Source organism: Penicillium canariense, assembly GCF_028826845.1.
Source record: "Penicillium canariense strain IBT 26290 chromosome Unknown utg000007l_segment0_segment0, whole genome shotgun sequence".
NCBI classification, from domain to species: Eukaryota; Fungi; Ascomycota; class Eurotiomycetes; order Eurotiales; family Aspergillaceae; genus Penicillium; species Penicillium canariense.
Window position 1 is genome coordinate 1,127,102 of NW_026622734.1, and position 21,579 is coordinate 1,148,680.

The 21,579-nt window shown below is 54.3% G+C and overlaps 8 protein-coding genes across 8 annotated transcripts; 5 read left to right on the forward strand and 3 right to left on the reverse strand.

The window, feature by feature from the left end:
- Positions 1-252: 252 nt before the first annotated feature.
- On the reverse strand, positions 253-1,102 carry N7482_009421 (uncharacterized protein; the record flags this gene model as incomplete). Its single annotated transcript, XM_056691545.1, has 2 exons — positions 253-562; positions 612-1,102. The coding sequence occupies 2 exons, from the start codon at positions 1,100-1,102 to the stop codon at positions 253-255; spliced, it is 801 nt and encodes a 266-aa protein (XP_056539251.1).
- A 522-nt stretch (positions 1,103-1,624) lies between these two features.
- N7482_009422 (proteasome regulatory particle lid subunit RPN3) lies at positions 1,625-3,713 on the forward strand (the record flags this gene model as incomplete). The annotated part of the gene is made up of 3 exons (XM_056691546.1): positions 1,625-2,123; positions 2,214-3,511; positions 3,570-3,713. 3 exons carry the CDS (start codon positions 1,625-1,627, stop codon positions 3,711-3,713), a joined length of 1,941 nt encoding a protein of 646 aa, XP_056539252.1.
- Positions 3,714-4,339: 626 nt separating this feature from the next.
- N7482_009423 (trans-hexaprenyltranstransferase) lies at positions 4,340-5,760 on the forward strand (the record flags this gene model as incomplete). The annotated part of the gene is made up of 2 exons (XM_056691547.1): positions 4,340-5,527; positions 5,599-5,760. The coding sequence occupies 2 exons, from the start codon at positions 4,340-4,342 to the stop codon at positions 5,758-5,760; spliced, it is 1,350 nt and encodes a 449-aa protein (XP_056539253.1).
- Positions 5,761-6,409: 649 nt separating this feature from the next.
- N7482_009424 (SMP domain-containing protein) lies at positions 6,410-9,266 on the forward strand (the record flags this gene model as incomplete). Its single annotated transcript, XM_056691548.1, has 2 exons — positions 6,410-6,879; positions 6,956-9,266. 2 exons carry the CDS (start codon positions 6,410-6,412, stop codon positions 9,264-9,266), a joined length of 2,781 nt encoding a protein of 926 aa, XP_056539254.1.
- Positions 9,267-9,956: 690 nt separating this feature from the next.
- N7482_009425 (putative cytoskeleton assembly control protein Sla2) lies at positions 9,957-13,887 on the forward strand (the record flags this gene model as incomplete). The annotated part of the gene is made up of 12 exons (XM_056691549.1): positions 9,957-9,964; positions 10,019-10,065; positions 10,143-10,160; positions 10,260-10,335; positions 10,417-10,574; positions 10,637-10,747; positions 10,804-10,861; positions 10,917-11,101; positions 11,166-12,211; positions 12,267-12,416; positions 12,480-13,694; positions 13,801-13,887. The coding sequence occupies 12 exons, from the start codon at positions 9,957-9,959 to the stop codon at positions 13,885-13,887; spliced, it is 3,159 nt and encodes a 1,052-aa protein (XP_056539255.1).
- A 1,368-nt stretch (positions 13,888-15,255) lies between these two features.
- On the reverse strand, positions 15,256-16,301 carry N7482_009426 (HMG-box domain-containing protein; the record flags this gene model as incomplete). Its single annotated transcript, XM_056691550.1, has 3 exons — positions 15,256-15,731; positions 15,780-16,063; positions 16,114-16,301. The coding sequence occupies 3 exons, from the start codon at positions 16,299-16,301 to the stop codon at positions 15,256-15,258; spliced, it is 948 nt and encodes a 315-aa protein (XP_056539256.1).
- A 1,518-nt stretch (positions 16,302-17,819) lies between these two features.
- On the reverse strand, positions 17,820-20,093 carry N7482_009427 (DNA-(apurinic or apyrimidinic site) lyase APN2; the record flags this gene model as incomplete). Its single annotated transcript, XM_056691551.1, has 6 exons — positions 17,820-18,818; positions 18,872-19,590; positions 19,631-19,823; positions 19,876-19,921; positions 19,983-19,995; positions 20,066-20,093. The coding sequence occupies 6 exons, from the start codon at positions 20,091-20,093 to the stop codon at positions 17,820-17,822; spliced, it is 1,998 nt and encodes a 665-aa protein (XP_056539257.1).
- A 272-nt stretch (positions 20,094-20,365) lies between these two features.
- Positions 20,366-21,205, forward strand: N7482_009428 (cytochrome c oxidase subunit VIa; the record flags this gene model as incomplete). The annotated part of the gene is made up of 5 exons (XM_056691552.1): positions 20,366-20,534; positions 20,634-20,658; positions 20,742-20,901; positions 20,967-20,974; positions 21,160-21,205. 5 exons carry the CDS (start codon positions 20,366-20,368, stop codon positions 21,203-21,205), a joined length of 408 nt encoding a protein of 135 aa, XP_056539258.1.
- Between the last annotated feature and the right edge of the window lie 374 nt (positions 21,206-21,579).

The window sequence follows — 21,579 nt, forward strand, 5'->3', positions numbered from 1 at the left end:
CTGGCCATCATTGAACCGAGAACATGGGCCTCAAAGGATTGATAAGCCACGCTGTCCAAGGCAAGGCGAATCATAGGGACAGGACAGTATTGCTACCACCGGAGGCGTTGCCTTGCAGACTAAGGCCTTCCCTCAGGGTTGGTGTTTATCATCTCTGCCCAAATTCTCCCTATGCGTTGGATCAAAGCGCAAGCTCATCGGGGTTAAGGACTGACGGAGACTTTCTCACAATGAGTATGATATGACTCCATTTCAGCCTATTAGTCCCCCGAGGTCACGGTCCATGCCAGTAACTCGCTCCTCCAACGTGCGTTTCCTTCGCTCCAGCTCCCTTATTTCAGCCAATTCCCGTTCGATGTCCTCGTCGGTGACATCGGGAGGATCTGGCTGCGAGGACGATGCGGGAGCGTAGTAATCCTCGTCGTCACCATACGAGTGGCGCATCTGCTCTAGCTCGGCGGTATTGGCAGCGACGCGGTCCTCCAGTTGCGCAATGGATTCCGCAATCATCTCATGGCGGTAACGCAAGCTAGCAATCTTTTCCTGTGCACCTGCAACGGGGCTTCAAATCGGTGAGAATGTTATCATAGAACGCCGGGCAGCAGACGTACTAGACATTGCATAGGATCTCGGCTCCGCGAAGCAAGACCTCGATGTTCACTTCTCCTCGTGGACCCCGGATGGACGAGCCTGCAGATCGCTTGATTTCCTCCATCATGTCAGAGCCCAATACTCGAGCTACAGCGGACTGATTGCGGTTATTTCGCGCGGAGTAGATTCGGCTGGCCATAGACTCGTTGTCAGACTCCGCGGGGAATGTTGTTCCGCGTCGGGTGGCACGCCGCTGTGCTCCATGCGCCTTCGTCGACGAATCAACCTGGAACAGAGCTCGTTCATGGACTTCAGTATCGCGAATCAAGGCGGTGATTTCGTGTGAGCCCAGTAGCGCGTTCGTGAAGATGCGGGGTGGAGGGAACCTGGAGTAAATTGCTTGGTGAGTCGGACGAAAAATGGATTGAAGGATAATGAGTACGGACGGTAGTTCAGAGATAGCAGCTGACGAAAGAGCAATTTGCTCCAGGTGGGAGTCGAGGAGCGGCATGGTTGCGTTGTTGCAGCTGCAAGTTGCACCTCGTCCCGCGGGTTGTTTTGGGGACTGTTGATGGAGCTGCGTTTTTCTGCCTCAGGCGCCAAGTTGAGAAGGCGCCTACGACGGCAGCAAACCGCTGGGTTGCGACGGTGCTGCCACACGATTCTGGTGGCCTTTCTTTTTCTTCCTTGCCCTGCTCACTTTCTCAATCGATCCTGTCTTTACAATCTCAGCCCGCTGCTCTTCGTCCAGGCCACGTCGGAGGCGTTGCCATTCCACCAAGTGAGCTCCCCCTGACTAAGCACTCTTCAGGCGTCTTGCGCCCGTCCTCGTCTCTTGACATCACATCACCTGTCCACTTCATCTACCCGTTGCTCTGCCCGTTTTACCCCATCCTTTCCCTGATTCTCGGCAGTTTGGCCTGTCGAAACCTGCCCTTCTGCTTTTCATCATTGTTTTGTGCTCTTTATCGCCCTCCCCCCTACTTTTCGAAGCTTCGTGCTTGCTCAGCTGAGCTCTAACAGCTTGGGAAAGATGCCGGCCGAGAGGCGTTCTCTACGATCAAACAACAAATCCGATACCTCTTCATCTGCTAACGGTGAAAAGGCACGCTCGAACTCCCAGAGCTCGAGTGCTAAAGACAAGGCCGCACCCACAACCCGCGCCGCCGCCAACAAGGCCAAGTCAGTCCCGGCAAAGAAAGGCGCCGCCAAGGGCGCATCAAACACCGGAATGGGGGAGAATGATCAGTCCCACGTCAACGGATCGAAGTCGGCGGAGAATGGTGTGAATGGTTCTGAGGATGTCGAGATGGGAGAGGATACGGCAGGTGCGCCTACATCCTCCTTCAACTCCAGCAAGGACCGGAATGGTGACGAGAAGATGACTGTTGTAGTGCCCCCGACCAAGGGTTCCAGATCATCCGGCAAGCCGGGCCAGGATAAGGAGGATGATGTGACGATGGAGGGTGCGGAGGAGGGTGATGCGGAGAAGGCTGAGCCTGAGATTGACCCAACGACCAAGGCCATTCAAGGTTGGTTGACTGTTTCTCTTTTTGAACCGAGGAAACACCCTTAATGAAAGCCTTTACTGACTACGATACTCCTCTCTCTTGTGATGGCAGACATCAAGAACAACTTCACTCTGCTCGAGCGAGCCGTCGCCCACTTCGATCCCCGATTTACCCTTCGTGTCCTGCGATCGATATCGTCGATGCGGAAACACCTCACCCCTGAGGTCCTCACCGAAGTGATCGTGGAAACATACTCAGCCTCCAACTCGACGGCATCTTTCCTGCTTGATGCCCTCGAGCAGGCCGGTGCCTTTGAGAGTGACCTCGCGAGCTCAAAGATGGAGGTGGACTCAGAGAAGAATAAGGCTGTCCCGAAGGAAGTCCTCCCCGAGGTGGATGCATACTTGTCAATCTTGGTGCAGATTTACCTCTTTGACCAGCGAAAAATCCAGGAAGGTGCCAAGTTCTCGACTGAACTGATCGAGCGCTTGCGCACCGTCAACCGCCGGACGTTGGATTCCCTCGCAGCTCGCGTGTACTTTTATTACTCCCTCTTCTTCGAGCAAATTGCTCCGCTTCCCCCTTCTCCAGCAGCTACCGTGACTACCATCCGTCAGCCGTTGCTGGCTGCCCTGCGGACCGCTGTTCTCCGGCAAGATGTTGATACGCAGGCCACCGTTATGACCCTGCTTCTCCGCAACTATCTGTCCACCTCCCACATCACCCAAGCAGATCTCTTGATCTCGCACAATCGCTTCCCCGCTGCTGCATCTAATAACCAGATTGCCCGGTATTTGTACTATCTTGGCCGTATCCGTGCCATTCAGCTGCAGTACACCGAGGCTCATAGTCACCTGATCGGTGCCACCCGCAAGTCTCCCACTAGCAACGTCGCGCGTGGTTTTTACCAGGCCTCGCATAAGCTCCTTGTGGTGGTCGAGCTACTGATGGGTGATATTCCTGACCGCGCGGTCTTCCGCCAACCTGCCCTGGAGAAGGCCATGCACCCATACTTCCTGCTCGCCCAGGCCGTCAGCGTTGGGGATCTGGATGGCTTCTTGAACATTGTCAACACCCACAGTGCAACCTTCCGGAAAGATGGTACTTACACCTTGATCCTTCGTCTGCGCCAGAACGTGATCAAGACCGGTATTCGCATGATGTCCTTGTCCTACTCTCGTATCTCCCTGCGGGATATCTGTCTCCGCCTGGGCCTGGATAGCGAGGAGTCGGCTGAGTACATTGTGGCAAAGGCTATCCGGGATGGTGTTATCGAGGCCACATTGGATCACGAGCACGGTTACATGAAGAGCAAGGAGGTTGGGGACATATATGCCACCAGGGAACCGGGCGAGGCGTTCCACGAGCGCATTCGTGCTTGTCTTACTCTCCATGACGAGAGTGTCAAGGTATGTATTTTCTACTCATTTTTTTTCCCATCGGATGTCGCTAACCATAACCCTCAAGGCTATGCGGTTCCCGATGAACCAGCACCGTCTGGAGCTGAAGAGTGCCCAGGAGGCCCGCGAGCGGGAGCGAGAGCTTGCCAAGGAGATTCAGGATGGAGACATGGACGATGAGGATGCTGGTGGCGATTTCGATGCCATCTAATCTAGGTGGTTTCTGGGTAATCGATACAGCATATCTTTCCTCGTCGCGCCGGCCTCGTGCTTGGGTCTCTGCCCTCGTAAGTGGCCATCTTCAACTTAAGTGTTAATTGTGCGCGATCTCGCTTCTTTTTTTGTTGGATGTGTACGAAGGGGAATGTGCAGGACCGAGTTGGCCGGCGCGATCTTCCGTGTGTCTTATACTGGAATTATCTTTTCTTTTGCATCGGACCCGTGTATTGCTCGGCTTGTTTTGCTGCAGAGTATTACAGTAGACTCGGATGGGATGCTCGGCCCCATCGGTATACGTGTTTCCTTGCGAATACAGAGTATTTAGTTCATTACCTCTGGTTGTTTCTCAAGAGCGGGGGGTTGTAGTCTAGGAGTCCGGAGGTTTGTAATGTAGTATTGGGGGTGTCTCACAAGCTCGGAGCTGCCAATGGGCGCTGCGAGTGGTCCGTGCCGTCCCGAGAGCTCGAAATCTTCCCGCCCGCAAGATTGTGTCTTGCGGACCTCATACATCCCCAAACGCCGTCGCGTCCGCATCTAGCGCTCTCGCCTCAATTGACCGATTAATGTTCCGATCTTGGTTGTCTCCTTCCATTCCAATTCACGAGTCCTACCCTGAGCATGCGAGCTCGTGCCCTTTCGGCCGCCGGGCTGACCATCAGGCGGACGCCTTCGACCTCCGTGTGCTCACAGTGCCTTCGCGATGACCTCCTCTTGACCCAGACACTCATTCAATCTCGCAAATTCCACCCTACTCGCCGAAGAGATGTGTCCCCGTTCGGTGCCGCGGCCACGGCTGCCCAGGCCATCTTCAAGGGCATGCCGAAAGCACCTCCGGGTATTTCAGTCGATCCACTGCGAATCGTTGGCAAAGAACTGAAGTTCTTGACTAAAAACATTCGTCAATTGCTGGGATCGGGCCACCCGGCACTGGATAAGGTGGCCAAGTATTATACCCGTAGCGAGGGCAAACACATGCGGCCATTGCTGGTTCTCCTCATGTCCCAGGCGACAGCTCTCGACCCGCGCAAACACACGTCCGACTCTCCAAACCCACGTTCGGTCGACAGCTCGTTCAGCTCGCTATCCATCCTCGATGACGCAAACCCAGACTCAAATCCGCTCGTAGCCCCGTCCGCCGAGAGCCAGTACGACTTTGCCGGTGACGATAATATCCTGCCGGCCCAGCGCCGGCTGGCTGAGATTACAGAACTTATCCACACTGCGTCCCTGCTCCATGACGATGTCATCGATAACGCAGTGACCCGCCGCGCCAACAGCTCGGCGAACCTGGCCTTTGGAAACAAGATGGCGGTGCTGGCTGGCGATTTCCTCCTGGGCCGGGCGTCTGTCGCACTGGCCCGGCTACGCGACCCGGAAGTAACTGAGCTGATGGCGACTGTCATCGCCAACCTGGTGGAAGGCGAATTTATGCAGCTGAAGAACACCGCCCAGGACGAGGCGAAGCCCATTTACACGGACGAGACTTTGGACTACTACCTGCAGAAGACCTACCTGAAGACGGCCAGTCTGATCAGTAAGTCCTGCCGCTCTGCCGCCGTTCTGGGTCGGAGCGCCCCTGAGGTTATCGAGGCTGCTTATGCCTATGGCCGCAACCTGGGCCTTGCTTTCCAGCTGGTGGATGATATGTTGGACTATACTCTTACGGAGGCTGAGCTGGGCAAGCCGGCCGGAGCCGATTTGGAGCTGGGCCTGGCCACTGCTCCGCTTTTGTTCGCGTGGAAAAGCAACCCTGAGCTCGGTCCTTTGGTTGGCCGCAAGTTCCGCAATGAGGGCGACGTGCAGCGGGTAAGAAGGCCTATCATTTCGATTATATCATAATCTTTTTCTTTGGACGTTCGAAACTGACCACATCCCAGGCCCGTGAGATTGTCTACCACAGCAACGGTGTCGAGCAGACCCGTGTCCTGGCCCAGGACTATGCCGACACGGCCGTAGCCGCCATTAGTGACTTCCCCGACAGCGAAGCCAAGTCCGGGCTGATCGAGATGGCCGAGAAGACGATGAAGCGGAGGAAATAAGAAATGCGACTTTGTACTCCTGTAAACGTATATTTGCCTGTTTGGTTATTGCATTACCCTCTGTTAGATACTTTCCGCTTGAAAGTACATGTACAACTACATATTTTAGATGCGTGAGACTTTAGATCTAGATAGCAACGACGTGGCAGATCTGTGGTGATACCTCCTTTCGTTCATTCTACTCCCCTTGGCTTTTGTATGGCGGTGGCTGCAGCGCTCTGACCATAAAACTGTTCTGCAGGGCTGGTGTTCCTGACAGCTGGTCGGATCCAGCGCGGGGGGCGGGTAGGGTAGCCTTACGTCATGTAAATCACACACGAGATGTTTACAATACATTTATGCCATAAAGTGTATTTAATCCATGTAATACAATTGCAAAACAGTATGGTAATGATCACCGGACCCCTAGCACCTCCGTCATCCCGGCGTGCTTGGGAAGCTGCAACTCCACTTCTCATCTCCTCTGTTCACCTTGCGCAGTCTGCTTAGCGCCCCCCTCCCAGCCCACTCGTTTTTGGTCCTCTGTAAGAGCAGGTCTCTCGTTGTTTCTTGCAAGCTTGCCCCCTCTTCTCGGGACATAGGGCTCCCTCAATTATGGAGCTGTTGACCCTCCCGCATTGATCGACTATTTCCGATCGACTGCTTCCCGATGGGTTCGCTCGGCAGCTTCCTCGTTGTATATGTGCTCGGGGGCCTCACATTCATCCCGCTAGTACTTTCAGTGGTCATTCTACTTGTCTACCTGACCCTCCCGAATGCCCCTCCCCCCGACCAGCCATGCGAACGAGCTTCCGACCCGCTCTGTCGGCCTGCCGACGATGAGCATAGTCTGAAGTCCGGTACTGACCAGCTGGCCGAGAAGTTCCATCGTTCACACGACTCCGAAGTCGCTACTGGATACTTCGCTGTTTGTCGTGAATACGTTCCTGGTGGAGTCAATGGGAAGCCTCCAGAGAGGACGACGCCTGCGGGGGAGGTAGTTGCCGCCGAGAGCCCAAGCGTCTATCAGGCCATGTACCGGAGTTTGTTCGACAGGAAACAGGCGCCTAGTATTGAGCCGGCAAAGTCGAATGGGAAGAATATCAAGCGCGCGCGGAATGTCTTCTACATTGTTCTTCGGTACGCATTGCTTTGGCTCTGTAATCTGTTAGTGGATTGGAGTGGATGTACTGACGATGATTGGAATTGCCTCAAGACATGGACATTTGATGCTTTATGACGACGCTAATCAAGTCGAAGTTCGCTATGTTATCTCGCTCGCTCACCACGACGTGACTATCCACAGCGTCGATGGGGATATTCCAGAGGGTGAGCTGTGGGTCAAACGGAATGCTATCTGTCTCTCACGGCGACTGGATTCGCTTGGAGACCTTGGAGGCCCGACCCCGCCGTTCTTTCTGTTTTCTGAGAATTGTTCTGAGAAAGAGGACTTCTATCTTGCAATGCTCAAAAACCAGTCCAAGCTCTGGACCTCGGCGGATCGGCCCCCAAAGCATCAGGAACTTGATGTGAAACATATCGTCTCCTTGGTTCAACGTCTTCATTCTTCAGAAGAGCAGTTGCAGACACGGTGGATCAATGCTATCTTTGGCCGTTTGTTTCTAGCCTTGTACCGAACACCCGAGATGGAAGAGTTCGTACGAAGCAAGATTGCCAAAAAGATCTCGCGCGTAAACAAGCCGAACTTCATTAGCAAAGTTGGCCTGCAGAGGATTGATATGGGCGAAGGGGCCCCGTTCATCACCAACCCCAGGTTGAAGGATCTGACCGTCGACGGGAATTGCTGCGTTGAGGCGGATGTTCAATACTCCGGAAATTTTCGCGTGGAGATCTCAGCTACTGTGCGCATTGATTTGGGCCAGCGATTCAAGGCCAGGGAGGTGGATATTGTGCTGGCGGTGGTCCTGAAGAAGCTGGAGGGCCATCTGCTGGTCCGCTTCAAGCCCCCTCCCAGTAATCGCTTCTGGATGTCTTTCGAGACCATGCCCAGGATGGTGATGGACATTCAACCCATCGTCAGCTCGAAGCAGATCACCTTCAGCCCCATTCTGCGCACCATTGAGAGTAAAATCCGAGAAGTGATGGCCGAAAGTATCGTTTTGCCGTTCTGGGACGATGTTCCTTTCATGGATACCCATGACCAGTCCTTCCGTGGAGGCATCTGGCAGCGAGAGACCCCCGAGGTAGCCACCCAGGTGGACATTCCTGATGAATCTGGCAACGCCCCGCCGACACCGAAGAGCCTACGTGGAGACTCGTCAATTGAATCCTTGAGGTCCAAGGATGACCGAACAATGAGCATGCCTGTCCTTTCTGAGTCCAACCCCGCCACGGCCAAGGTCAAACCCCGCAAAGCCTTGAAGCAGTCGGTCTCAGAATTGCCAAATTTTCCGTCAGCCACCTCCACCGGTGTCGAAAGATCCGACAACCTGCCATTGCCCCGTGCTATTCGATCGCAGACCTTTTCCCATGCAGCCGATCCGGTGGTTACGGCAGACAATGCTAACCAGATTGTGACAGAGGCCAAGGGCGACGAGAAGGCCACTGCCACTAGCGCCATGATTGAAATCTCAAAGCGCTCTCCGCCTGCTTCTCCGAATCGGACGCCAAATAACTCCCCGCCCAGTGAAGGTCTTATGATGCCGGAGAATGCTATCCACAGCCGGGGGTCCTCCATCGCAGACTCCATCGACAGTGTCAGCTTCTACGGCGATCATGTCATCCAGAGTCCTTCGTCTGCCCGTCTTGAGAATGTTTCCTTATCTGGCCCCCGGAGCTCCCGAGGGAATTCTACCACTTCCCTTGGCAGCGAGCATTCCCGTCGGCGCAGCACTATTGAGACTTTAGCCAAATCGTTCACGTCAAACATATCTTCCGACGAGAAGTCCATCGGGAACATGACTATTGGATCAGCGACTGCTGCCGCAAAGAAATGGAGCTGGAGTGTGTTTGGCAAAGGCGAGTTGAACTTAACAGAGGCATCTCGGACTCCGGTTGGGACCCCTGATGAGCCCATCGGCCGCGGACACCCCCATCCTCCGCCTGGAGCCCCCTTGCCACGTCCCGACAAGTACGCCCTGAAACGGAACTCGGGGACGTTGCCCAAACGAAAACCCGTGGGAGCACCAGTCCTGCCCGAACAGTCCAACGCAAGCGATCATCGACCCGTTCCCCCACCTCCTCTGCCTCGTAGGAAACCCATTCCTCATCATCTCGGCACTGATAGTGCCAACGACAAGCTGCTGGTAGTCCAGGCGCCGCAGGATTCCGCGCCATCCAGCCCAGCTACAGGCGAGCTGGAGCTGAACGAGACCCCGACAGGATCGATTTTCCTGGAGAGCGATACCTCGTCCAAAACCGATGCCACTGGAACGGATCAGAAATGGGATGAGGAGGATGGGCGGGATGCCGGATCTTTGCCATCGGTGGACCACCCACTGTCTTCTACTCCAGAAAATAGCCAGACCCCGCCGACTTTCGAGCCAGTCGAAGTTCGGTCTTCGTAATTGTCATGGTTCTTTCCAAAACGGAGGACCTGAACCAGTCCTGGTTCGATCTACGACTCGTGTGACTCGGTGATTCTTGCAAGGTTGAACGGGCGTTTCATGGGTTCTTCTTACATATCTTCTTAGACATTTCCCGATTGCATTAGTGAACATTTGATTGCAACCGGTGGGAGCATGTATTCACTCTGAGCAAAGACGAGCGGTGGCTTACACGCAGTATGTTTGGGGTTCGATGTATAGACCTGGCTAAGATAATGGTTTCTTAGGGATTTTTAGTGGCGACCCAACTATGCAATCTGTATTTCCACTCTTCTATTCACACTACTTTAATAATCCGTAGCAACCGGTGAGATTGTACTTGAATATCTGTGCTGCCTGCTGCGTGCAGGCGTATTACGCGGCATTGCAGGCGCGGAGTCGGCTGGATGCCTATCGCGGATGGCAAGGGATGGAGCCGAGGGGGGCTTAGGCGTCGCCAAGACTGACAGGCGCCGACTTTACCGAACGTCATTGCTCTCCACGTGCGGTGGAATCTGCTACTTCTGACCCTCCACCTTCTCTCCTCCGGTCGGCGCAAGCTTCACTTTGCCCATCTCTGCGCTGTCCGGACTCGGGTTCTGCCGTGAACCTCCTCGTGCTTTTTCCAGGTTTCCCTGAGTCCGCATCCCGTGTCCCGGCACCACAGCCATCATGAGTCGGTAAGCGGGACCCCTGTCGCCGCCAGATGCAGCTGAATAACTCCAATCGCGTAGGACCGAGGCCGATCTGGCCATCAATATCCGAAAGGCGACTAGCATTGGTGAGTAGCTCTATCCGGGGGTGCCGGTCGTGGTTCAGGAGAGGACCGGATGAGGCTAACTGTTCGGCTTGCGACAGAGGAAACTGCGCCTAAACGTACGTCCCCGATTGCGTCTCTGTTGTCCGTTTCGGAGATGGCCTTGCGCCTGCGTTCTCCCCTAGTTCGATTCGACTAATGCCGGGTGACTGTTGCAGGAAAGCATGTGCGGAGCTGCATTGTGTACACGTGGGACCACAAATCGTCAGCGGCCTTCTGGGCGGGCATGAAAGTGTATGTGTGCTGGGTTGCGGACGGAGGGGACGGAAAGGGAGTTTCTGGAATGAATGGCTGACATGTGCTTTCTGCGTATAGACAGCCCGTCCTCGCCGACGAGGTCCAGACGTTCAAGGCGCTCATCACGATCCACAAGGTTCTCCAAGAAGGCCATCCTATCGTCGTTCGGGAGGCCCAGCAGCATTCCAACTGGATCGATAGCTTGATGAGAGGCGTGGGGGGAGACGGTATTCGAGGTATGGCATGTCACTCGCGGGGTGGCGGGGTTGGCGCTGCGCGGGAGGAACGATGCGCTTAGTGGACGGAGATGTTGACAATGCTGGAATAGGATACGCCCCCCTTATTCGCGAATACGTCTACTTTCTTGAGTCGAAGCTGAACTTCCACCGCAACCACCCCGAATTCAATGGTATGTCTGTTATGGACGGTTGGCGACGGAGGAAAACAGTCATCTGACAATCGCAGGTTTGTTCGAGTATGAGGAATACATTAGCTTGAAGACTATCAATGATCCGAATGAGGGGTACGGACAATTTCTGTTTTTTGGTTGAAAGATGGGGTGCTAACGGGGGTTATAGCTACGAGACTATTACCGACCTCATGACTTTGCAGGATCAGATCGATGCTTTCCAGAAGCTTGTCTTCTCGCATTTCCAATCGGGTACTAACAATGAATGCCGAATCTCCGCCCTGGTGCCCCTGGTGCAGGAGAGCTACGGTATCTACAAGTTCATTACTAGCATGCTGCGAGCAATGCACACAAGTATGATCTTCATCGAACTATTTATCAGGCTAAGTAGAGCCGCTGCTAACAGATTATACTATAGCGACTGGTGAAGATGAAGCTCTTGAGCCGCTCCGGGGCCGTTACGATGCTCAACACCACCGCCTTGTTCGCTTCTACTACGAATGCTCCAACTTGCGCTATTTGACCAGCCTTATCACAATCCCAAAGCTGCCACAGGACCCGCCAAGCTTGCTTGGCGATGACGATGAGCGTCCAGCTCTACCAAAGCGCCCGACAAAGGAAATTGAGCATCAACCCTCGCCTCCACCCAAGGTGACAGCGGAGCCAGAGCCGATTAGCGACTTCTGGACCAACGAGGCTAGACGCCAGCAAGAAGAGTACGAGGCAGAGCAAGCCCGCCTGCAGCAGCAATGGAATGACCAGCAACGGCAGCAGATGCTTGCCCAGCAGCAGGCTCAGCGTGATTTTGAGGAGCAGCAGCGTCTGCAGGCCGAACAGCAACGTTTGGCACAAGAGCAGCTCCTCCGAGACCAGTACTCGACACAGACACAGGGCCGTCTCGCCGAGCTGGAGCAGGAGAACCTAAATGCTCGGGCTCAGTACGAGCGTGACCAGCTGATGCTGCAACAGTACGACCGCCGTGTCAAGGATCTGGAGGAGCAGATGAACCAGCTGAACTCGAACCTGAACATGCAGAGTGCCTCCAAGGATGAACAGATCCGGGCTTTGCAAGAACAGGTCAACACTTGGCGGTCCAAGTATGAGGCCTTGGCCAAACTCTACTCCCAGCTGCGACAGGAGCACCTGGATCTTCTACAGACCACCAAGAGCCTGAAGCTTAAGGCGGCTTCTGCGCAAGAGGCCATTGATCGTCGCGAGAAGCTGGAACGCGAGCTTAAGACGAAGAACCTGGAGCTGGCCAATATGATCCGGGAGCGTGACCGTGCCCTGCATGACAAGGACCGTGTGTCCGGTACCAACAAGGATGAGCTGGAGAAGGTCAAACGGGAGCTCCGTATGGCCCTGGAGCGCGCCGAAAATGCTGAGCGGTCAAAGGGCACAGAAATTTCCTCTATGCTGTCCAAGTACAACCGCGAGATGGCTGATCTCGAGGAGGCTCTTCGGGTAAGTAGCTGTCATTGGTGCTGTATTGGAGGGGTTCTAGGCTGACGGTTTATAGAACAAAACCCGAGCTCTTGACGACATCTCCAGCCGTAACAACGAGCGGTCGGGAGACCATGACCTGGCTCTCCGCGAGAAAGACGAGGAGATTGAGGTGTACAAGTCTGGCATGGAGCAGGCTCTGATGGAACTGGAGGAGCTGAGGCTGGTAGGTCGTGATCTTGAGAGGACTCCATACTCGCTTTACTAACCAACAACCGCTCTCCTGCAGAGCCAAGGCGATGTCGACCATGCTTTGGATAGCCAGATTGATACTGTGCTTCACGGCACTGTGGCCAAGATCAACGATATTATCGACTCTGTGCTGCAGACTGGTGTACAGCGTGTGGATGATGCCCTGTATGAGCTGGACTCATCCATGCAAGCCGGTAACCAGAATGCCTCGCCGCCTTACGTGCTGTCGCAGATTGAGAAGGCCTCGGCCTCTGCCACCGAGTTCTCAACCGCTTTCAACAACTTCATTGCCGATGGCCCCAACAGCCCTCATGCCGAGATCATCCGCACTGTGTCTGTGTTCTCGGGCTCCATTGCCGATACCCTAAGCAACACCAAGGGTCTGTCTCGGTTCGCAAATGACGACAAGGGCTCCGACCTGTTGTTCAATGCAGCCCGCAAGTCCGCTCAGGCCACTGTCCGCTTCTTCCGGGGCTTGCAGTCCTTCCGCCTCGAGGGCATGGAACCGTTGCAGAAGACTGACGTGGTTATCAACAACAACCTGGAGGTTCAGCGAGACCTGCAGGCTCTGTCGAAGATGGTTGAGTCCTTCCAGCCGAAGAGCAGCAAGATCGCTACCAATGGCGACCTCGGCGATCTAGTGGACCAGGAACTGCTCAAGGCCGCTGATGCCATCGACGCCGCCGCCCAGCGCTTGGCCAAGCTCAAGAACAAGCCCCGCGATGGCTACTCGACGTATGAGCTACGCATCAACGACGCCATCCTGGCGGCTGCCATTGCTGTGACCAACGCCATCGCCGAGCTGATCAAGGCCGCCACAGAGTCGCAGCAGGAGATTGTGCGCGAGGGCCGCGGCAGCTCCACCCGCACGGCCTTCTACAAGAAGAACAACCGCTGGACCGAAGGCTTGATCTCAGCCGCCAAGGCCGTCGCCACATCCACCAACACCCTGATCGAGACCGCCGACGGCGTCATCTCAGGTCGCAACTCTCCTGAACAGCTTATTGTCGCCTCCAACGATGTCGCCGCTAGTACCGCCCAGCTCGTTGCTGCCAGCCGTGTCAAGGCTACTTTCATGAGCAAGACCCAGGATCGACTGGAAACGGCCAGCAAGGCTGTCGGCGCCGCATGCCGCGCCCTTGTGCGACAGGTGCAGGACATCATCAAGGAGAAGCACCGCGACGACAACGAGGCGGAGGACTACGCGCAACTGAGCTCGCACGAGTTCAAGGTCCGCGAGATGGAGCAACAGGTACGTCTTTGGCTTGCATATTTGTGTTTCTGTCTCCCTCATCGGCCTCTCGGCGCTTTCCCATCCCCAGGACCTTTCATTTGCTGACTCTTGGCTTGTCTTCTAGGTCGAGATCCTCCAACTCGAGAACAACCTTGCTCGTGCTCGCACACGCCTCGGCGAGATGCGCAAGATCTCATACCAGGAGGACTAAACACTTCGCTTTTCGTTTCCGTTCCCCCTTCCCCCTGGCCATCTGTTTCTCGTGCCTGGCTTTTCAACCCGACTGTGTATATCCTGGAAACCCTTTTGGACCGTGTCTGTTCCCATTTCCCATGGTGCCTTTCCCATTTGCCTGCCAGTAGCTCTTGTCGCGAGAGATTAGCGAAATGTATCCACATTCTTCTTGCCTCCCCGGCCGCACTGTGTCCCTGTAGAGTCCACTTAGTAAAACGCCATCCTTGGTACTGCAACCTTCGCCTCGTGCCGTTCATGCAATCGTATCCCCGTCCCGAAGAGCCTATCTCACAAGCTCGCACCCTCGCCTTCGCCCCGTGGACTCGATATCCATGCGGTAATCTCCATTCCCACAAGCCGTGCTCCCGTCCTGTGATGCCCAGCCTCTTTCCATCCGCGCCGCAAGCCTCAAATTTTGCCGCCCACCTCGCAACCTCCAACCCGGTCCAGAATCCTCCATTTTTGGCCTCAATCCTCGTCCTCGACCCTCCAATCCCAGTTGATGCACATTCCATGCCGTAAGCCGAACCCCTGCCCCAGGACCGAAATAAAGAACGGCGGGTTCATGTAACTGCATGTCTGGCGTCTCCACCAGACCCACGGACCCGTTGATCGGCGGTCTTGGCATCGACGTCTAACAAAGAATCCTCGAAGCCACCGACATCCCAGGAGCCTTTGACAACAAAGACTTCGCCATCTTCGACACACAAGCGTACATGTCACCTCCAAAGCCCGAGTCTACACGTCACGGATAGTTAATCGTAGCCAAATCCCATCCTCGCCCATATTGTGACCATACACATCTCCAAACTCCAGACTCGAGATCTACAGCATGTCCATACTCTACAAGGCTTGCCAACTCTACAGGGAGCAAGGGAGGTTTATGTACAGTTATTTTTGTCTTTATTATTTTTTAAGGGCCCATATTCAGACACCGCGGCCCGAAGCCCGGGCCCTCTTCACCACTGGAGGGCATCTCCACTTGAAAACATAGTAAATACGAGGAGTGAACGATGGAAAAAGTCAATAAGAAGGGCCAAAAACAGAAAACAAGAAACAGGTTGCAAAGGACAAATGAAAATGTAAGGAGTGACAATATGAAATACGAAAGGAAAATGGAAACCGTATGTGCGCCAGCATGAGCTATGAGAAATCCTTGAGGGCTATCGACGATGCTGGAGGAATCGCAGCATGATGGGTGGCCTATCCTGAAATGCAGAAATGCAAGACATAAGGAAGGGCATTTTGTGTTTTGTTGTGTCGCCAACGCAGGGTCTCGTGGATTGTTGATTTGAGATAGGCATGATCCATATCATGCAATGTAGATCATGAGATGTGTATCATCTTAGTTACTGCCCGGAAGGTTAAGGAGCTGATCGATGGGGAAGGTATCATCGAACTCGTTGCCTTGCAGGGGCTCCCAGTGAACAGTCTCCAGCGGGTAGCGCTCCAGCTGCTGCCGAAGGATTTCATCGAAGTCAATGTTGTCAGGCTGATTGTAAGGTGCCACAGTATTGGGACCATAGATAAGATTGGCGTGATCAAGAAGGTCAATGAAGTCTCCGTCAACATCAATCCAGCCATTGGTTTTGTTCCAAGCTTCAGTGAGTCGAGGCTGTCCTCCTGGGAATGCAGAAATAAATGGGACAGTGCTTGCATGAATCTTGGGGGAGCGCCGGGCTCTTTCCCAAGGGCGTCGAGGGGCATACTGATAATTGGGATGGGCCTGCGAGTGAAGTCTTTTCTTCTCATCCGCGAGATCTTTGAACCGTGCTCGAACCTCAGCAGTTTCATTGCGCCACATCTCGGCGATGATACGAGCTTAATATGTTAGCGCTGCGGGGGCTCGCGTGGAATGACTTGACATACAGATTTGGGTGTTCTGAACACCAGGATTCTCGGCAGTCACGGTATGATGGTGGTGCTGTCGGTAAAGAATAAAAGAGTTCGGGGGTCGTGGAATTCGAGGAGACACAAGCGGGATCTTGACTCCATTTCGTACCGCCTGATGGACTTCGCGGGAGATGAGCCAATGGTCTTCGGTATCCATAGGCTGGAGAGGAACACCATCCACAAATTTGGTCCTTGGAGCAATGCGATACACTGAGATCGAGGGATCTTTGATGAGCACGCATTTCTGATCGAAGAGCTTTCTGTTGTGATGTGTGAGTACGAAGCCAAATCCAGAATTGAGCACACTTACGAAAGGCGATTCGCGATCGTGCTGACATTGTCTGCTCCCAACTTTGTAGCGACATTGAAAGGTAGGATGATCTCATTGCCGGTGTTGGCGAGATTCGCTGCCCCATTCATCCAGACAAGTTCCATCGCCCGATCCTCAGGCGAGGCCTTCTCGTAGAAGTCCTTGCCAGCGAGCTTGGACATGTCCATCTTGGAATTGCAGTGTATCGAGAACACCGAAAAGGCGAAAGGGGTTCGAGAGTGAGTCCTTAACCACAAACTCGGCAAGCCAGCAAGAAGAAATCTGGCACCAAGTAATCTTGAGAAAGAGTTGTGAGCAGAGCAAACATGAAAGCAAGAGGAGCGGGAGTGACTCGGAGAAAAGGGGTGAGGAGAATAAAAAGAGAAGATGAACAGGGGCGAACAAAGATATTTATGGTTCCAAAGGGGTCACCTTTGTTAATGACAGCCGTCATGAGGCCCACCCAAAATGGTCGTTGTTGTCGCCGTGGTGGTGGTGTGCTGTGGCAGCGGAGACAAGTAGACACAAGTAGACAGAAAGCGGGTCCCTAGTTTCACAGGTGCCTTCTAGTCTGATATGGATGGTGAATATGGAGGATTTTTGGGATGCTATCGGGCCACCGCTATGGACCATCTATGTCGGACCCAACCCACCCAACCGACCCCTGATTCAGAGTACGAGAATTGAGAGTACTACGATTTATCAGTGCTGTTTTTTCAACTTTTATAGAACCATATCCCCCTGCTATGGATGATAAGCTTGAATTTAACAAATTGGCGTTCGAGCAGAATTAAAGTAGTGTAACGTGGGCAACCCCCACGTGGAGGATGCGCTGCGAATCCGGGGGAATCGGCCCAGCCCTCCGGCGCCAGATCCACAATATGTGTTAGTGTACTTAAAGCCTGCGCCTGGTAGCCCCTACGAAAATCAAATGGATCAATTCCACCCTAGGCCTGATGCCAAGAGACTCGTACTTCTACATAATGGAGAGAATAGGAATATTAGCTGAGCACAATCTTTCCCCAAGCCGAGCCCACGTCCTACGGGCCTGCAAGACCAGCACAGCAATCCTCTCTAACAGCCCCAGCCCCCCACCAGGCAACCAACTGCCCCTTTCGGTGCCTGCTGCCACGAAAACCCCACTGTGGATCCATCCTGTACACCTTCCCTCGAGAGCAGGTTCTCTAGCATCCCCACGCTGCTTAATTCAGCTGCATCGCGATGCCCTAGGGACATGCACTCGATGCTATCCACCCGCCCCACTCCTGCAGGCTGCCATGGCAGGTGATAGCATGTGACATTGGTGACTCTGTACTTCTTCCACCCACCACCAATGCTCTGAGCAGATGCTCACTGCAATATTAAGCAGGCACACGATGCCCATGCACGCCCCCTCTATGTTCTTCGTCCGCTCCACTACAGCCTCCCGCAGTGAAGAAAGTGGGGTATGCATGTGGGTGCTGTTTGGCTCTGTTGTTCCAGGCACACGATTGCACGCCATGGTCACCTGCCACCGGTGCCTTCGCTGGATGATGCACCTTGTCAGTGCCCGGCAGCCGTGGCCCGAATGCCCCAAGGCGCCAGGCTTGCCAGCCTGAGGCACTCTAGCCGGCCAGGTCGACAAACCTCGAGAGAAATACACAGTATGAATAGAGGCATGGAATATGTTGGCTATGAAAATGTGATATGCTAAATGGCACCATTGATTACTGTCCCTCTCCCTGTGAAGCCGAGTTCCAATCGCTGGCCCAGATGAACGTTGGACACCGCCACTGTGTTCCCTTCTCCTTTGCGCCGCTGGGACCCAGAGGCCGTGGACAGATCCAAAATGCTCGGCCGCGGTTCATGCCCGGCTTCTTTGTAGTCAGACTGACGCATGGTTCCTGATGACTGTCACAACGAGGGACAGGTTTCTTGGTAAAGAGCTTCGACCAGTCTTCTTTGCTGACGATGGGGTCGATGAAGGTGTCAGTCTGGGGCTTGCTGGGCGACGACTGTGTGGAGGGGGTCGCTGCTGCGGAGAGGAGGGTATCGGCAGTCGATTCGAGAGGGTGGGATGTCTTTCCTACTTGGCTAGTTATGGAAGCTGGACCGGCAATGCTACTAGCAGATGATGATGTGCCGTCGTAGCTGGGTCGGGTACTGGACGTTGGCGAGTGTGTAGCAGGTTGAGCGGATGTGCCGCCAGCAACCGGTTTCGGCTTGAAGAAGCCCTTGAGCGTCTTCTGGCCCGCAGCAGAAGCCGACGCTCCGGATGGTGTGGTCGCGGGCTTTGAGCGTTTGGTAGACGTCGCAGGGAGGGGCTGGGATCGTTTGCGAGAGAGGGTATTCGAGTTCTGGCTCTGGCTGGAAGTGGGTGGTGGGTGTTTGGGTACGTCGCTGGGGGTGGGCGTTGGTGATGAGATGGATTCTGTATCCAGAGTCACGGTTGTCTTTTCAACGGCACTGGCAGTGGAAGGAGAGCGAGATAGGCTGGGGGGTGGCTTGCGAGCGAACATGTCCTTGATGTTACGGCGCTTGTCGACGTCAAACTCGGGCAACAGGCGTCCTGATCCTGATAGCATCCACTGGGACGAATATGTCTGCTGACGCTCGCCATCTTTGAACGCTCCTGGGGGGTTCATAATATCTCGAATGTGGACCATGCGTCCATCGCAAGGAACGTGGTCTTTGAAGATAGCGTAAACGGGGCAATGATCCGAGCCCTAAATGTTATGGAGTCAGCCAAACCCAGGCACGCGCGGGTATGCAGACATACCATCAAACCCTCTTGGATGTTCGAGTCCGCGAACCAGTCCTTCATGTCCAGGCTGCACAGCACATAGTCAATTCTCGCACCAAAATTGCCCGGTCGAGTGTTGAGCCGTGTGTCCCAACAAGTATACATTCCAGCGCGGCTGGGGTGGAAGGACCTGCATATATCGTGCATAACAGGCTGCTCTCTGCCTTCATCGCGAGGCCCAACAACTTTCCCATCAGATAGCAATTGGTTAAACAGCCTCCGAGATGGGGCAGAAATGTAATCTTCTTCGGTAGCAGTGCTTTTGCGAATGGCTTCCAGCGCATGTGCGGAGTCAATGACTTGCTTGGCGATGTTGATGTCGCCCGTCACGAACACCCGCTTCCCCATGGCGACCAAGTTCCGAACCCGAGCATCCAAGGCATTGAGAAAACCGAGCCGGAAAGGATCGCGTTTCTCATCACGATTTGCGGGGCAGTATAGTCCGATCAGCACAAAGGCGGGGAATTCGAGGACCACGCTCCGTCCTTCAGAATCCAGGATTGCTGGGTCAATTGGTCCATCAGGTGTCGTGTTCTCGTCCTCTTCATCATCTGAATCGCAATCTTCGGAGACGATAGCCGGCCTTCTGAGCTGTTCGAGAGTCGGATATCCGCCAATCTGCTGGTCCTCTGGCAGATCACGGAAAGGCGTTGATGAATTGGGAGGGCATAGAAGACCGAAGAGGCCTTCCTCAGCTCGGATCGGTGCACAAGTCGCATTGCGCGTGTATATTACAACTCCAGAATATCCTGCCAGGGGTTAGCTTTCGCCGAGAAGCATTGCAGAGGCACTCGCCCTTCTTGATTCTGGGCAGGCTGAAGTAGCAATCCCATCCCGGGACTAGAACCATGTCATCCCGGAGATCTTTTCGCTGGATTTTGGTTTCCTGGAAGACCACGATGTCTGATTCGAGGATATCGAACATAGACTATCATCCTGTCAGTGGAACGATGCTGCGATAATGGACCAGGAAAGCTTACCTCGAAGGTGCGATTCCCTCTCCATGGCTCGTAGGAGAATGGGTTCCTATACACCCATTCAGCCTTTTCTTTTCTTTTTTCAAATCATCTTCAAATGTTCTACATACCGAATGCCGTTAACTGCGACACCTGGTTAGCACCGATATTCTTGCCAAGACCCGCTCCTACAGACGAGGGGCGAGTCACTCACCATTCCACGTCGTGATGCGAAACCCCATTGCCGGCAACTGTGACACTGCCACGGCGGATACCCTGCAGCTCCAGAAGCAAGAAGGTCATCAAACCCGACGCGTCGACGCAATATTGCCTTTTTTTGCAGCTCACGAAGCTCGTGCAGCGCTGTTGATGAGGTGTCACGTGAGTGTGTGGAGTGACATCAGGTTACCTAAGCCGGGGATCACGGGAGTCCACTAAAGCGGCTTGGATTTCAACGTACGACATGCTCCGACTCCTCTCCCCTCCAGCAAACCACCTGCCCTCCACAACCACCATGTTCGCTCAGCGCAACATCGCCCGCTTTGCCCAGCGTGCCTCCCAGCAGGCTCGCTCGGTCGCCCAGCGCCGCTTCAACTCCGCCGAGGCCAAGCCCTCGTGGATCGTCGACAACGAGTTCAACCGTGAGCGTTCTGCTGTCAAGCACCACGCCGCTTCCACCAGCGGTGCGTAAAAACCCCAATTGGACCACTGGCCGTGGGCATGTTATGTTCCTCGGGTCTCGGTCTTCACAGGTGCTTCGTACTAACTCAATGACTCTGCAGACCTGTGGCGCAAGCTGTCGATCTAGTATGTGTTTTTCTCGGCGGAGCAACGGACTTGACCTCTTGTGGGAGGAACCGCTCAGGACACTACTGATAATTTATGTTTAGTGCCGTCATTCCCTGCCTGATCGGCGGTGGCCTCAACGCCTACTACCTGTGGAACGAGCACTGGGAGCACTGGGAGCACATGCCTCCTCTCGAGGAGCGCACCGAGTACCCCTACCAGAACATCCGCGTGAAGAACTTCCCCTGGGGCGACGGTGATAAGGTGAGTTAACCTCATTCCCCACGGAATCAACTACTGGAGACATTGCTAACCTTTTGCTGTTGCAGACCATCTTGTAAGTTTCGTCCCGCACCTTTGAATATATACCCGAGTTCCGAGCAGACAGCGCGCCCAGACCCATGACAAGCTTGTGCTTGCATGCTTGCACATCCTTATACCTCCTCGTTCCCGTCCACGACCCCACCACTCCTCAGATTACTGCTCTGACCCGTGCAAGCGTATCCACTAACACCCACACAGCTGGAACGACTCCGTCAACTACCACAACAAGGACAAGGCTACCTAAGCCGATCGCTCTCCTACGAACAAAAAACCACCAAAAGCTCGCTTGCGAGCCGCTGATGTGTGTTTGAGAGATAGTATCTTTGTCTTTAGTGCACAGTTACATGTATATCTATCGCAGATGTGTTCCGCGGTCATAGAGTCCGCGGGTTGGGGGATGAGAGGCCCGTTTGATTGAATGAAGTGAAGCTTTCCGTATTCTGTCTTTCTCTCTGTTTTCCTTTGTCGAGTGTCTACCTAGATCGGAATTGACTGGTTTGGGTGAATGTATCGCTCGTCAGGGTGTCATGAGAGTAAATTTGTAGGGCTCTTCCAGGTAGTGGAACATATTGGCAGTACAATGTGTAAGTAACAATCTGTTGCAGGGTTCCGAGCCAT